The 14441-nt window shown below is 41.1% G+C and overlaps 1 protein-coding gene across 4 annotated transcripts in view; it reads left to right on the top strand.

Annotated features, from left to right (window-relative positions):
• Positions 1–1687: 1687 nt before the first annotated feature.
• LOC126191360 (UPF0415 protein C7orf25 homolog) overlaps positions 1688–14441 on the top strand; it is a 142195-nt gene continuing 129441 nt past the window's right edge. Inside the window, exon 1 of one of the 4 annotated variants that reach the window (XM_049932204.1) lies at positions 1688–1908. In XM_049932204.1, coding sequence (XP_049788161.1) covers positions 1762–1908 — 147 coding nt within the window. In that variant the 5' untranslated portion in view covers positions 1688–1761. Of the gene's footprint in view, positions 1909–4569; positions 6179–14441 lie in introns of those variants that run through there. The other 3 variants (XM_049932206.1, XM_049932205.1, XM_049932208.1) reach the window with 3 other exon arrangements.

Genomic DNA, 14441 nt, shown 5'->3' with positions numbered 1-14441 from the left:
GGGATCTGACATTCCACCCTCCGATCCGTAGGACGCCAGTTTTCTTTCACCTGATAACGACATCCTCTTGAGTAGTCCCCGCCCAGAGATCCGAATGGGGGACTATTTTACCTCCGGAATATTTTACCCAAGAGGACGCCATCATCATTTAATCATACAGTAAAGCTGCATGCCCTCGGGAAAAATTACGGCTGTAGTTTCCCCTTGCTTTCAGCCATTCGCAGTACCAGCACAGCAAGGCCGTTTTGGTTATTGTTACAAGGCCAGATCAGTCAATCATCCAGACTGTTGCCCTTGCAACTACTGAAAAGGCTGCTGCCCCTCTTCAGGAACCACACGTTTGTCTGGCCTCTCAACAGATACCCCTCCGTTGTGGTTGTACCTACGGTACGGCTATCTGTATTGCTGAGGCACGCAAGCCTCCCCACCAACGGCAAGGGCCATGGTTAATGGGGGGGGGGGGGGGAACCATTGTATAAATCAAAATAATCAATCACTATTCGCTTTCACGATCGCGTCGAACTCACAGTTCAACCTACCAGCCGCTTGGGGCGCTGCTGGCGCTGTAGGCAACAAAATCGAGGCGAAGTGTCACGTCTGTTATGTTAGACTGTGGTATTACTGTTACTTCACGATAATGTTGTGCAGTATTATTCCTGTTCTCCCTAGGCGCCTCAATAAAAATGTGCAATATGTAGTCTGCTTCGAAGTTTTTGACGATCAAGATACTTCTGCTATAGGAATGAACCACCATACAGTTGTGATATAGACCCTTTATATTTGATAAGGGTTAAAATGAAATACTATTTTAAGGAGTATAATGTCACAGGTGACTTGTCCAAGAAGAGACCTCGAATATCGTTGATGGTGCTTTTCTTTCACTTAATGTGCAGTAATGTAAAGGTTACTGTAATAAAGAGCAGCAGCTGGAGCAAATCGTCTTCCATCGTAATAGAAATTGCCATTGATGAAGTTTTCATGAATACCACAGCCTCAAGTGACACGATCATAATGATAGAGACTCCAAGACGAACTGCAACAGTGATTTTGAGTGATCATTATTGAAAGCAATCTTTCAGTCTTATGTAATTACTTATATTAATTGTTAGTAGTATGTTGTGCTGAATAAATTCAGTGTTTGAACAAATTCAAAAAATAAGTTTTTGACCTTCGGTTTATTGTGTCGTATATTTTACATTCAGCTATTTTCATTTTTCATTATTTTCGATAAAAAAATACATAATTTGTAAGTAGGCTAAGACTGTCGTGGTTGAACATGTACCATTAGCGAGAAATATTTCTGCCAGCACAAAACACAGGTAATGGTGCCAGTACTGCGTGAAGGAGTCTTCTTACCAATGGAGGTAAGAATTCTTACCTCCATGTTCTCACCATTCCTCTCTCCACGTAAGTCGTAATGCGAGAGCAAGCCACATATCCTGCCATTCCCTATAGCAGCCGTGCGAAGGATCAAGTTTATCGTGACCAGATTTTGTGGTTCACAGGCAGCGATTTTAAATCTAAAATAATTGCTCAACCATATAAATTCCTATTCTATCAACTTAAATCTATTTCAAGGCTTAAAACTGGTTTTGAAACTTGAAAGTAAGGTCATCAAATCAAATATTGTATTGTAGCAGTAATGATTACGGCAAAGAGGTTAGATCATGACAGAGTGATACTTCTTTGCTTTACGGATAGAACAACAACAACAGAATAGAAGCACGTGTTGACATTTTGCTGACGTAGGTGATATTAGTAATGTCATCAGAAGAGCTTAAAAATGTTTTTGATGAAAAGATTCATGTGGGACAGGAACTACTGGCTTATTTGACAAAACATGATAGTGTTAGAGGCATTGCGAAATTAAAGAAAAAAATTAATGTAGAAGTTTGTTTTCTCACGAAGGTACGAGAATAAGAAAGTAGTGTACAGATTTAGTATTTTATTAACAAATGAATGTTAGACGACTGCCCATTAGGTTATTTTCGTTTTGTTTATTGTCGCCGGTTTAAGTGATGTAACATGCATTAAGTAAGAGTTCACTTGCAGAAACGTTTTTAAGAAACTTAAAATTCATGATGGTTTTTAAATTATCATTACGTAGTTATACACCATGGGGAAACGTATCCGGATAACATTCTTGGCGAATTTCCTTGGAAGTTCATAGTACAAAACAATTGTATTTTTTTAGTACAAAAGAATTCCATCGGTTTCCCTTTTTTTTGTTGGACACACTAGACAACTGTGATTGTATGGATGTGCTCAAAACACACACTATTTCTGTTACATTGATACAGACAGCGTTACACAAACGTGTCTTAATTCAGTTAAAACCTTAAAATGTCTGTAGATCTATACGGAAACCCAATCCGAGAATACTGTATCATAAGCAAAAAAAAATATAAAAAGATGATCGATTTCCACTTTTGTGCCCACACAAATCCACACCACGATCTTAACATTTATTCACTTTGATGTATCTGCTTCTGCACACTACATCAATACACTCACTAATCTTCACTATTATACCCTTTGGCAGTGTCACCTATACAGCATCTTGTTTGTCCAAGGTAAATGAACATAAAGAACGAGCAGCAACAGCATCACTCATATAAAGGGAAAATATGTAGGTCCAACAGAGTATAAAATGATTCCTGGTTTATGAACACACAAAGATCTTGCTTGAAAGTGATCCTCTTTATTGTCTAGCATGTAGGTATTCTTTTAGGATATGTAGGAGAGATGAGACAGAGAACTTAAAGTTATGAATAAATACAGGTTTCTTTTGAACGTATTTTATGCTATGTGGTGTGTATGGCATAAAAAGAACTGCAAATCTGACTGCAAGGGGGGAAAAAATCACAGAACTCCATATCTGGACTGCCCTGATAATCATTTCTGTTTATCATATTGTGTTCATGTATCTCTGTAATTAATTAAACAGTACAATTTTTCAAGCACTTGCTACAAATATGTACCTGAAGTGGTAGTCATGATATGAAGTTCGGTGTTTTTTTTTTTTGTGATTGTCTTGTAGTCAGACTTGCAGTTCTTTTAAAAGTCTTTTTTTGAAGTTTCACTAACATCTTTACATGCATGTGTGGCACTTTTTCCATCCCATAATCTTGTGTGATATGATAATGCTTATTTTGGAGCCCCCACTCTAAGATGTATGATATGCATGTGCTTATTTTTTAGCATACTTTGTTCATATTGTCCTCCCACGTGAAGTGTGTAGCATCTACAGCAACAAGCAGTTTGTGATTTCATACTACTTTTATAAAATTGCTATGGGATCCAGACCATTAGCTGCTTACAGGCATTGATAAATATCAACGAGGATAGTTGAAATCTGTGCCCCGACCAGGACTCGAACCCAAGATCTCCTGCTTACATGGCAGATTCTCTACCCGACTGAGTGAGTAGTTGGATGGAGGGTCTGCCGTGTAAGCAGGAGATCCCAGTCAGGGCAAACATTTTCAACTGTCCCAGTTGATATTTATCAGTGCCTGTAAGCAGCTTATGGTCTGGATTTCATTGTAATTTCATTCTTTGAGAGTTGCAAGTTCACCAATGGTATCTATTCTTTCAGACATGTGTTCATACTACTTTAATAGCTGAATCGTGTAGTGCAAGCCAGATATCCTTAGTCTACAGTTTTATTTGTTTGTCTTTGTAAGTGTGTTGCCTTGTTTGTGTTTACAGACAAGTTGTTCTCACTGAAATATTTGTTAGTCTGCTTCAAATTTAGAGAAGCTTCTGACTCCAGTACTTTTACTGAGTCACTTTTTGCTGCGAGTGATGTCTCATCTGCAAACATTATTACATGGTCACCTGCCAGTGATGGTATATCATTTACATAGAGTTAAACGAAAAGAAGGGATTACAGATCTGAACTTCAAGATATGCGTAACTTTGTCAGCTCAAAATTAGTGCCACCGTTTTATGCTTTACTTTCACGAACTGCTGTGTGTTTCCCACAACAGATTTTAGGCCCTATAATCTCAGCTGCTTTACACCTGAAGCCATAACAATTTATTTTGTGTATTACTATGTTGTGGCAAACACAAAAATGAGTGCATTTGGAAGATCAAGGAAAACTCCACAGATGTATACGCTCATCTAATGCTTCAATTACATCAGCTACAAAATTAGCTGAGGCTGTGGTTGTAGATGTATATTTTATAAACCAGTACTGTGGCTTATTGAATGTTATTTTTGACTTCGACATTTTACCTGCCAAACTTAGCAGCGTAAATTTCTCATCAATGAAGTGCAATTGTTTCTCTTATACCTGATGTCTCACCAGCAATGCATTGTGTCAAGCACTGTTAAGTTACAATGGAGACAAGAAGTATCTGGCATCCTCCACGGTTCACTGTTAGGTCCTGTACTGTCGTGACTGCAGGCTTTATCGGCATATTCCTATGATGAAACCTTTTTTCTTGAGTGATCAGCTGAGTGGTGGCATTGTCTTGTCACAATGTTTTGATGAGTTTTATACCCATCATCTTCAAGCAAAGGAGAGGGTGGATGTGAAACTCATCAAAACATTGCAACAAGACAACGCCACCCCTTGGATGATCACCTGAGATTTCATAATCCTATTCTCTTTCATTGTATGTCAATGATGTGCCATCAGTTTTCGCCTGCTGCAAATACTACATGTATGCTGATGACCTCCAGTTGCATTAAATTATAAAACCAATAAACCTGAAGAATTTCAGTAATGACCTTTGGCCATTATCAAAATGGGCACAGAATGTAGGATTAAAGCTCAGCCCATCCAAAACTCAAGCTGTACTCGTTAGTCATCCCAGTCTCATTAGCCCAAATATCAGGAATTATTACTATCTTTAATCCTTTATTGGACAGATATCAACTTCTCTCCCTAAGAAAGGAGTCCAGGAGTAATAAAAGATGAAAATTTAAATTGGACTGAGCACACAACTGCAATGTGCAAGAAGGTATCAGCATATCTCCATGCCGTACAAAAATACAAAAAAAACTCTACCCTTTTGAGCTGAATAAGGAGCTTGTACAAATGATTATACTTCCTATTATTGATTACAGTGATGTTACCATGCAAGTCTCTTTCAGGAAAGCTCATGGTACCTGGTACTAGTTATGAATGCTTGTGTTTGTTTTATCTGTTGTGTTCAACTCTTTGATCATATGCATGATTATCCTAGCTGAGTGCAGACAAGTGTCTTTTCAGTGTAACTTTCCCTTATACAGGGTGGTCCATTGATCGTGACCGGGCGAAATATCTCACGAAATAAGTGTCAAACAAAAAATCTACAAAGAACAAAACTTATCCAGCTTGAAGGGGGAAACCAGATGGTGCTATGGTTGGCCCTCTAGGTGGCACTGCCATAGGTCAAATGGATATCAACTGCGTTTTTTAAAATAGGAACCCCCATTTTTGATTACATATTCGTGTAGTACATAAAGAAATATGAATGTTTTAGTTGGACCAGTTTTTTCGCTTTGTGATAGATGGCGCTGTAATAGTCACAAACATAAGGCTCACAATTTTAGACAAACAGTTGATAACAGGTGTGTTTTTTAAGTTAAAATACAGAACGTAGGTACATTTGAACATTTTATTTCGGTTGTTCCAATGTGAGCCTGGGCTCTTCAAGACCCAAAAAAGCAAGAGCGAGACAGGTGAAGAGCAAAGTGAAGAGCATGGTCATTATTTTCTTTGATACCAAAGGAATTGTGCACAAAGAATTCTTCCCACCCAACCAAACAGTGAATTCTGCATACTACTGTGACATTTTGCGATGGCTCCGTGAAAACGTGCGGCGACGATGGCCCGAACTTTGGCATCTAGGGAACTGGTTGCTGCATCACGACAATGCGCCCTGTCACACGTCCTTGCTCACTAGAACCTTTTTGGCAAAAAACAACATGGCGGTTGTACCCCACCCACCATACTCACCAGATTTGGCGCCTCATGACTTCGCACTATTCCCAAAACTGAAACTCAAGTTGAAAGGCCATCGGTTTGACACTCTAGAGAGGATTCAAGAAGCATCGCTGGCAGTGATAAACACCCTCGAAGAACAGGACTTCTAGAAAACATTTTACCTGTGGCAGAAGTGCTGGGACCGGTGTGTACGTGCGGATGGGAACTACTTCGAGGATGATGATGACCATTAGTCCAAAGGTAAGGTTTTCAACAGATAGCAGCACCTGTCCTGAAAACTTTGGATAGCACCTCGTACATATCAGACAGACAGAACTCCCAAACCAACCCCAAACTACCCACCTACCCCCCCCCCCCCCCCCAATCAAAAAAATCAAAACAGGCCAACAAATAAAAAACACCTCCCCCCCCCCCCTCCCCCAACACTTGCACATACCCAATCCCTTCAACTAATCACCCTCAACCTCTACATCGTACCCACAGCCCTCAAAACCCCACAGAAAATACAATAATACCGAGGCATGCTCTTCTGCCAGCAATACTCATTTAAATGAGATTGCAGGTTAGAAGACTGCCTCTTCCCCCTTCCTATAACTGATTTAACTAGTCCCCAAAACCCCTATATTGTATTGGTGCATGCCCCAATTTTATAATTTGACTCAAGACTGGCTGACAACTAAATGATCATAACCTCTGTTCCCCAAACCTGTATATGTTGAAAAAGCATCTGATACAACAGTACACCCCTCCTCAACATATTCTTCTTTCAATCCTACCAATTTCCTCTTAGTACACCTCTCCAAAACCCTGAAAATACAGTCACCATACCTACCTCCGAAAATGACAACCCCCTACACCCACAAACCAACCAGAGAAACACCCCTCCCATAATTCCTTTTCCCAAACCACGACTCGTCATCTCAACCACCACCCCCAACCCACCCAACTTACCCCTATACTTCATGTATTCAGAACAAACTTCCCTACAAAAAGAAAACCAAACTAACACCATTCTCTCACTCACTTCAGCCTCATGCACACAAAAACTAATTGAGGATCTATAACAGAAATAATACATTAACAAAACAATCTCTCTCATGGCCAACCTAGATTTCTCGAACCATTTACTGTGTTTAATGGAGCACCAGATGTTAGCATGCTGATACCACCATATATACACATCTCTGGTGCGAGATGCGGGAACTCTTTCAGCCTCATATTCTCGCCATAAACGCTGCATCTCACAAATACTACTATAAGCCCAAACAACTGAAGGAACTTAATTTCCGACAAGATATCCTCCCCCGTCTCACCCTGCAATGAATCACTGTTACATGATACTTCCCCAACTGCTAACAATGCAAGTGACTTTACACTGTCAACACCAAAGCCCAAATGAACCCAATACTACATGTTAAACTCAGCATGTCTACTTCCACCACCAGAGGGCACCGGCACCTACAAATAAAAACAGCTCAAAACTCGGCACCGAAATGACGTCACACACGACAACACCAGGCTTATGTCACAGGTCGAAGTGGATTGGTGGAATCGGATGCTTCTGGTGACCCCAAAATCCTGTCTATCCCATTGCATCACTCAGTTGCTTTCTCAAAATTCCTTTCAGCAGCAGAAACATGGCTCTGGTATAACTTCCCTCACTATATCAGGGAACCGAATAACACAATCAGTTTCAAAAGACCAATGATGACATATCTACGGAAGCAACAATAATGTCTAACATCATGCCCATATGCACTTGTTACCCCATTACATTTTTCTTTCCAACCAGATCTGCCTCATTTCCCAGTGCTCTTAGCTGGTGCAGTCTACTTAAATTTGCTTCCTCAGAACTTGTTACATCAGATAGTATCAATTTTGTACACATATACATATAAATACTTTTTATATCAGCCAACAAGTATTAACTGCTTAGTCAGTACTGTTTATTTACATTGTCTCTACTTACACTCAAATCATTTTGTTGTTATTTGTCATATTAAAATTATTGTTATTTCTTAGGTAATTATAATGTAAAAAATATTGTATTTGTGAAACCCTAGTCTGAAGTAAGAGAGGGCCTGGAGGCTCTAATTTGATCAGGTTAAATAAATGAATGTTTTTATACCTTTTTGTGGCCACAAACATCCTGTAATCATTTCTTCTGTTCCCTAATGCTCTCATAATAGACTTCAGACTTAATAGTTTGACCATTAGGGAAGATAATGAACAGAATAACCCCTTCAAGAGTCCTAGAAGCCTGTAGCCTTGACTTTACCAAATGAGGGTGATGTTTTGAACTTCTGTAGCAAAGGAGACCTTGTGTGGCACTGCTCCATGGATTGCCATTATATAGGGTGCTTCAAAAAGAATACCACAACTTTAGGAATTTAAAACTCTGCAACGACAAAAGGCAGAGCTAAGCACTATCTGTCGGCGAATTAAGGGAGGTATAAAGTTTCATTTAGTTGTACATTTGTTCGCTTGAGGCGCTGTTGACTAGGCGTCAGCGTCAGTTGATGCTAAGATGGCGACCGCTCAACAGAAAGCTTTTTGTGTTATTGAGTACGGCAGAAGTGAATCGACGAGAATCCGCGGGAAACAACTCAGTATGAACGTGACTCGTCTAAGGTGAACGTTTTCTGTGCCATTTCAGCCAATAAAGTTTTTGGTCTCTTTTTCTTCGAAGGTGCTACTGTAACTGGACTACAGTATCTGGAGATGTTAGAGAATTGGCTGTTCCCTCAGCTCAAACAAGAAGCACAACAATTCATATTTCAGCAGGATGGAGCGCCACCACATTGGCACTTATCTGTCCGTAACTACATGAACGTCAACTACCCGAGGCGATGGATCGGCCGCCAGGCAGCCCGTGACAGAGCACTTCATCACTGGCCTCCAAGAAGCCCTGATCTTACCCCCTGCGATTTTTTCTTATGGGGGTATGTTAAGGATATGGTGTTTCGGCCACCTCTCCCAGCCACCATTGATGATTTGAAACGAGAAATAACAGCAGCTATCCAAACTGTTACACCTGATATGCTACAGAGAGTGTGGAATGAGTTGGAGTATCGGGTTGATATTGCTCGAGTGTCTGGAGGGGGCCATATTGAACATCTCTGAACTTGTTTTTGAGTGAAAAAAACTTTTTTAAATACTCTTTGTAATGATGTATAACAGAAGGTTATACAGGGTGATACAAAAAGAATACCACAACTTTAAAAATGTGTATTTAATGAAAGAAACATAATATAACCTTCTGTTATACATCATTACAAAGAGTATTTAAAAAAGTTCTTTTTCACTCAAAAACAAGTTCAGAGATGTTCAATATGGCCCCCTCCAGACACTCGAGCAATATCAACCCGATACTCCAACTCGTTCCACACTCTCTGTAGCATATCAGGCGTAACAGTTTGGATAGCTGCTGTTATTTCTCGTTTCAAATCATCAATGGTGGCTGGGAGAGGTGGCCGAAACACCATATCCTTAACATACCCCCATAAGAAAAAATCGCAGGGGGTAAGATCAGGGCTTCTTGGAGGCCAGTGATGAAGTGCTCTGTCACGGGCTGCCTGGCGGCCGATCCATCGCCTCGGGTAGTTGACGTTCAGGTAGTTACGGACAGATAAGTGCCAATGTGGTGGCGCTCCATCCTGCTGAAATTTGAATTGTTGTGCTTCTTGTTCGAGCTGAGGGAACAGCCAATTCTCTAACATCTCCAGATACTGTAGTCCAGTTACAGTAGCACCTTCGAAGAAAAAGGGACCAAAAACTTTATTGGCTGAAATGGCACAGAAAACGTTCGCCTTAGGCGAGTCACGTTCATACTGAGTTGTTTCCCGCGGTTTCTCAGTGCACGCTGAACAACTGTCGTCGATTCACTTCTGCCGTACTCAATAACACAAAAAGCTTTCTGTTGAGCAGTCGCCACCTTAGCATCAACTGACGCTGACGCCTAGTCAACAGTGCCTCAAGCGAACAACTGTACAACTAAATGAAACTTTATAGCTCCCTTAATTCGCCGACAGATAGTGCTTAGCTCTGCCTTTTGTCGTTGCAGAGTTTTAAATTCCTAAAGTTGTGGTATTCTTTTTGAATCACCCAGTATTATGTTTCTTTCATTAAATACACATTTTTAAAGTTGTGGTATTCTTTTTGAATCACCCTGTATTTCAGATTTAATGTGGTGAACCCATGTTTCATTGTCTGTGACAATGTTCAACAAGAAATAGCCTCACAAGAAACAAGCAGTTTGATACAGATGTTTGTTCTCTCCTCTTTATGCTCTTCAGTTAGGCTTTGTCACGTGGGTATCACTGGTTCCTGCCCAGTCACCAAAGTTCAGCAACATTGGGCCCAGCTAATTCTTGCTTGGGTGACTGTCCGCAGAAGGTCAGCCGCTGTTGGTTTCAAGGACGCACAAGTCATGTGAGTGGCTATATACAGTTGAAAGACTTGCGCCAGGTTGTCATGCCACATGTCTCTGAGGAACTCTCCAGGCACAAACTTTTGATTATACTAACTGGTGGACAAGTTAGCACTACCAATAGAGATGACAAGTTGAGCACAGAGTTGCTTGCTTGTTATTCCTTGATTACCTCCAGTAAGAGTGTCTGCATGTTGCACCATTGCAGGCATCACAGCTGTGTGTGATCATGTTGCATGTGGGAGAGCAGACAGATTTCTCCTTGCCCTATTAACAGGTGGTTTGCCCAGTGAATTACCATGCCTTTATCCACTGCCCAGTGTCCATAGACATTTGGTAAAGGCTTGTGAATATTTGAGGTGACCTGATTTCTTGCCAGAAGAATTTCAGTAACTGCTCTTTAGTGGAACGCACCTCTGTTGCAGACACAATTTGAAGACTGGAAGTATATGGTGTGACATAGGAATGTTTAAGGAGATTGCAAACAAAATTACAGTTTTTTAATCAAAATTCGTTGAGAAAACAATTTGGTGCATTACTTGTTGAATGCCTCATATTATTAGCTATCTCTGATTCATTTGTTGGCAGCAGAACACTGAAGTTATTATTTGCACTTTTTGATTTGTGGGAGGCACTGATATCTTTTATGAATTTTCCACTGTCAGCTTAATGTTGATTAAAAATATTGCTGATATCATTTGGTTTTCTCCGTTCCTTCTTTGTGTACTTCTCTCTTATGATTAATTTACGTAAGGGCATTCAGTCTTATAAATGTTGTTGGAACCTGAAATTTCATGTTGATAAACACTAGATTTTGTTTGTTTTAGTAGCCTGCCATAAACTCTCTTATTATGTCAGCGCTGGCTGTAGTTTTATGTGGCAATTTTTAAATTCAATTTTTAGTTTCTTCCCTTGGTTTTATATCTATTGAGATAAATCTTTTAGTATTCTTCATATTTAGATTTTTAAATACATCGGGACATGCAGTTTTTATGTAGTGAACTAATATTGAACAGACGTATTCCCATCTCACCTCTGTCTTACTAGGTCAGTGTATTTACCTCCAGCCTTCTCCCTTTAGTAATATCTGTAGAAGATTTTCCAGCGTCAGCTGCCTGATTGCTACCAATATTTATTTATTTATTTTTTATTTTTTTCTGAGTGAACATTGATTCTTGATATTTCAACTAATTTCCCGTAATTATCTGAGATTTCAGTATTCATTATTTGCACAATTTGCGTACGCTGAAGAATTGCATGATTTATCAATACCTGTGAGGTCTTGTTTACCCATTTACACATACATTGAGATTGTGGGTAGTGATAAGATCACAGGAACTTTTGTATGAGTGCTATCTTGTAATGTATCAATATTTGGATCAACATTATGGCCTAATCTGTAAGCACTTCTAGTTATTCTAGAAAACAGTTTGAGAGCTGGGTGGTGGGTACAGATGTAATATCAAATCCTTGCCACTCTGTAAATTTATCTGCAAAGCAGCTACTTAAAAAAAAATTATGAACTATTTTCTACCAGTCATGGGGTATTTTAATTTGTTGCACTGCTTACATGCAATCTGATCAGTCACAAAATATTGGAAATGCTATGCATGCGCAGTGGACAAGGTGATGTCGGTTGATGACTGGGCTGCCCCTGATGGTTGACTTGCAGAGGGCACCATTTGAATGTCGGCATGCCCCACACTTGCCATAGTGGCTCAACTTACATTAGCTGTGGGCTGTAGGTGTAGTAACTGGCAAGTTATTACATTCTTCCTCCTTTATGAGGGAGGAGAGGTCAAGCATAGCTATTCATGATGCTTTGACTGAAGAGACGTCCATGGCATCTGTGAGTGTGGCGGCAGCCAAAGGCACTAGAAGTTCCTGATCCACGCAGACCAGTGCATACAGGTGAAAGTGAGTGGGATGAGGACATCCCTGCTGTCCATGGGCCTCAGGGTAATTGGTGGATAGGAGAGCCAGTGATGGGGATTGAGCCATCTCGATGTCGGAGTCTACAACAAGGGGCACTGGCTCGGGCAGCAACACCAGCGGACTGGAGAGGAGAGGCTCTAGTGACACAGACCTGGCCTACCACAGGAAGCAAACACACTGTCAGTGCTGACAAAGCTCCAACTGCCACAATAAGTAGGCACCACACAGCGTGCATGACACCCAGTGTGGCCAGTGCTGACAAAGGACAAAGTGTTGGGCCCACGGCCCAAGGAGGGGGCCCTGTGCCCATTTGGGACGCAGTTGGTTCTGGTGGTGTGCCATGAGCCGATCTTCAGTGCGAACCATGAATCTGTAGGAACCATGCCGACTGTGTACGATGGCTGCAATCCAGTATGGGTACTGTCCAGACACTGTGGCCGAGATTGGTGTGTCAGATGCAAACACTGAAGCAACCAGTGCCCCTGAGAAACGTCTGCCTGGCAGCAAGAGAATGAGCGGCGTCCACAGCTGATGGCTGTGCATGAGCTTGGGAGGGCTCTTGGGCCCAATGGGCATTGTTCTGTAAGAACATAAATAAAAAAAAATAAAAAAGTGGGTGTTTCCTTGTCTGTGAAGTCTTCTATATACTTGAACACCTGCATCTTAAACGTTTGGACAGGGCATTGCACCTTGCCATTCAAATGTGGATGGAAGAGAGGTGCCATGACATGGCAAATACCATTATGTGTACAAAAGTCCTTAATGATTGTGCCACAAACTGAGAACCATTGTGTGAAACCAGGGTGCAAGACAAGCCTTCTGTGGAGAAGATCTTCGACATGCTCTTGACAGTCACATCTGCTGTCATGAATGGTGAACAAATGACATACAGAAAATGAGAAAAAGCATAAATTGCTAATAACCGAAAAGTGTCTAAAAAGATCAGTGAAATTGATGTGGACTCTTTCCCAAGGCTGTGCAAGGTCAGCAACGGCAAAAAAGATGCACTTCGCCACTGACTGGAACTCTTTTGGCTGGCCACAACAAGGTGTTCCACCTCTGGATTGATGTCTACCCAAAACACATGGCAGTATGCATACAGTTGTGTGCAGGAGCTCTCCCAGTGCTCCTAATGTAATAAGCGGAGGATCTCCCACTGCAGAGCCACTGGAACCACAACCTAGGGGAGTGAGCCCTTCCATCTACAGAATAACACCATCCAAGAGGGAGAGGCAAAGGTGCAACACATAAAAATTCCAAAGCGTTTCTAATACCCAGCCCATTTTGTATAATGCATATTTTTATAAACCCTCATTGCCAGTTTTGTGAAGTCCTCATCGCTACTGCTTTGAAGGCAGAGTCACCACTGTTGTTACGGTAGGACAAGTGTGTGAGTTTCTGAAATGGCTTCTGGTGCAGTACTCCGCTAAGACAGTTACTCCCTGCCACTATTACACACCTATGCCCCAAGATGACATAACAGGATATGAGAACGAAGGTTCTACAACACTCCAAGAAATTAGTAACAAAGTCACACAAATGAGTTAAAAAGGTTTACTTATCATTGCGACTTCTTGAATAATGAGGTCTGCGGTAATGCATGTATTATAATGCAGAAAAAGACCAAGCGAGGTGGCACAGTGGTTAGAACACTGGACTCGCATTCACAAGGACGACAGTTCACACCCGCGTCTGGCCATCCTGATTTAGGTTTTCGTGATTTTCCTAAATAACTCCAGGCAAATCCTGGGATGATTCCTTTGAAAGGGCACAGCTGATTTCCTTCCCCATCCTTCTCTAATCCGATGGGACCGATGACATCGCTCTTTGGGCCCCTCCCCCAAAACCAACAAACACAAAAAAGGCCCTCAGTGGCTAAGTGCAAATAAATGTAGGTAAACTTCACAGTGCATAGCAAATGCAATTTACAACAACTGTCTGTTCACTTCTAAGAGTTCACTAAACAACATTTCCTGTTTAAGTCAGCCCTAGACAATGATCTATAACCAAGGGCGTGAGAGCTATTCGTCTACCTTCCGAGCAGGCTTCTATTCGTTGTTGTTCGGTCATTGGCGGATTGTACTTGGGCGGCAATTGGCTGAGGCAAACTTGATCCTCAGTGCTGCCAGTGGCATTGGT

Source organism: Schistocerca cancellata, chromosome 6, assembly GCF_023864275.1.
Source record: "Schistocerca cancellata isolate TAMUIC-IGC-003103 chromosome 6, iqSchCanc2.1, whole genome shotgun sequence".
Classification (NCBI taxonomy): Eukaryota; Metazoa; Arthropoda; class Insecta; order Orthoptera; family Acrididae; genus Schistocerca; species Schistocerca cancellata.
Note: the sequence above shows the minus strand (reverse complement) of the source record. Positions and strands in the feature narration are given on the sequence as shown.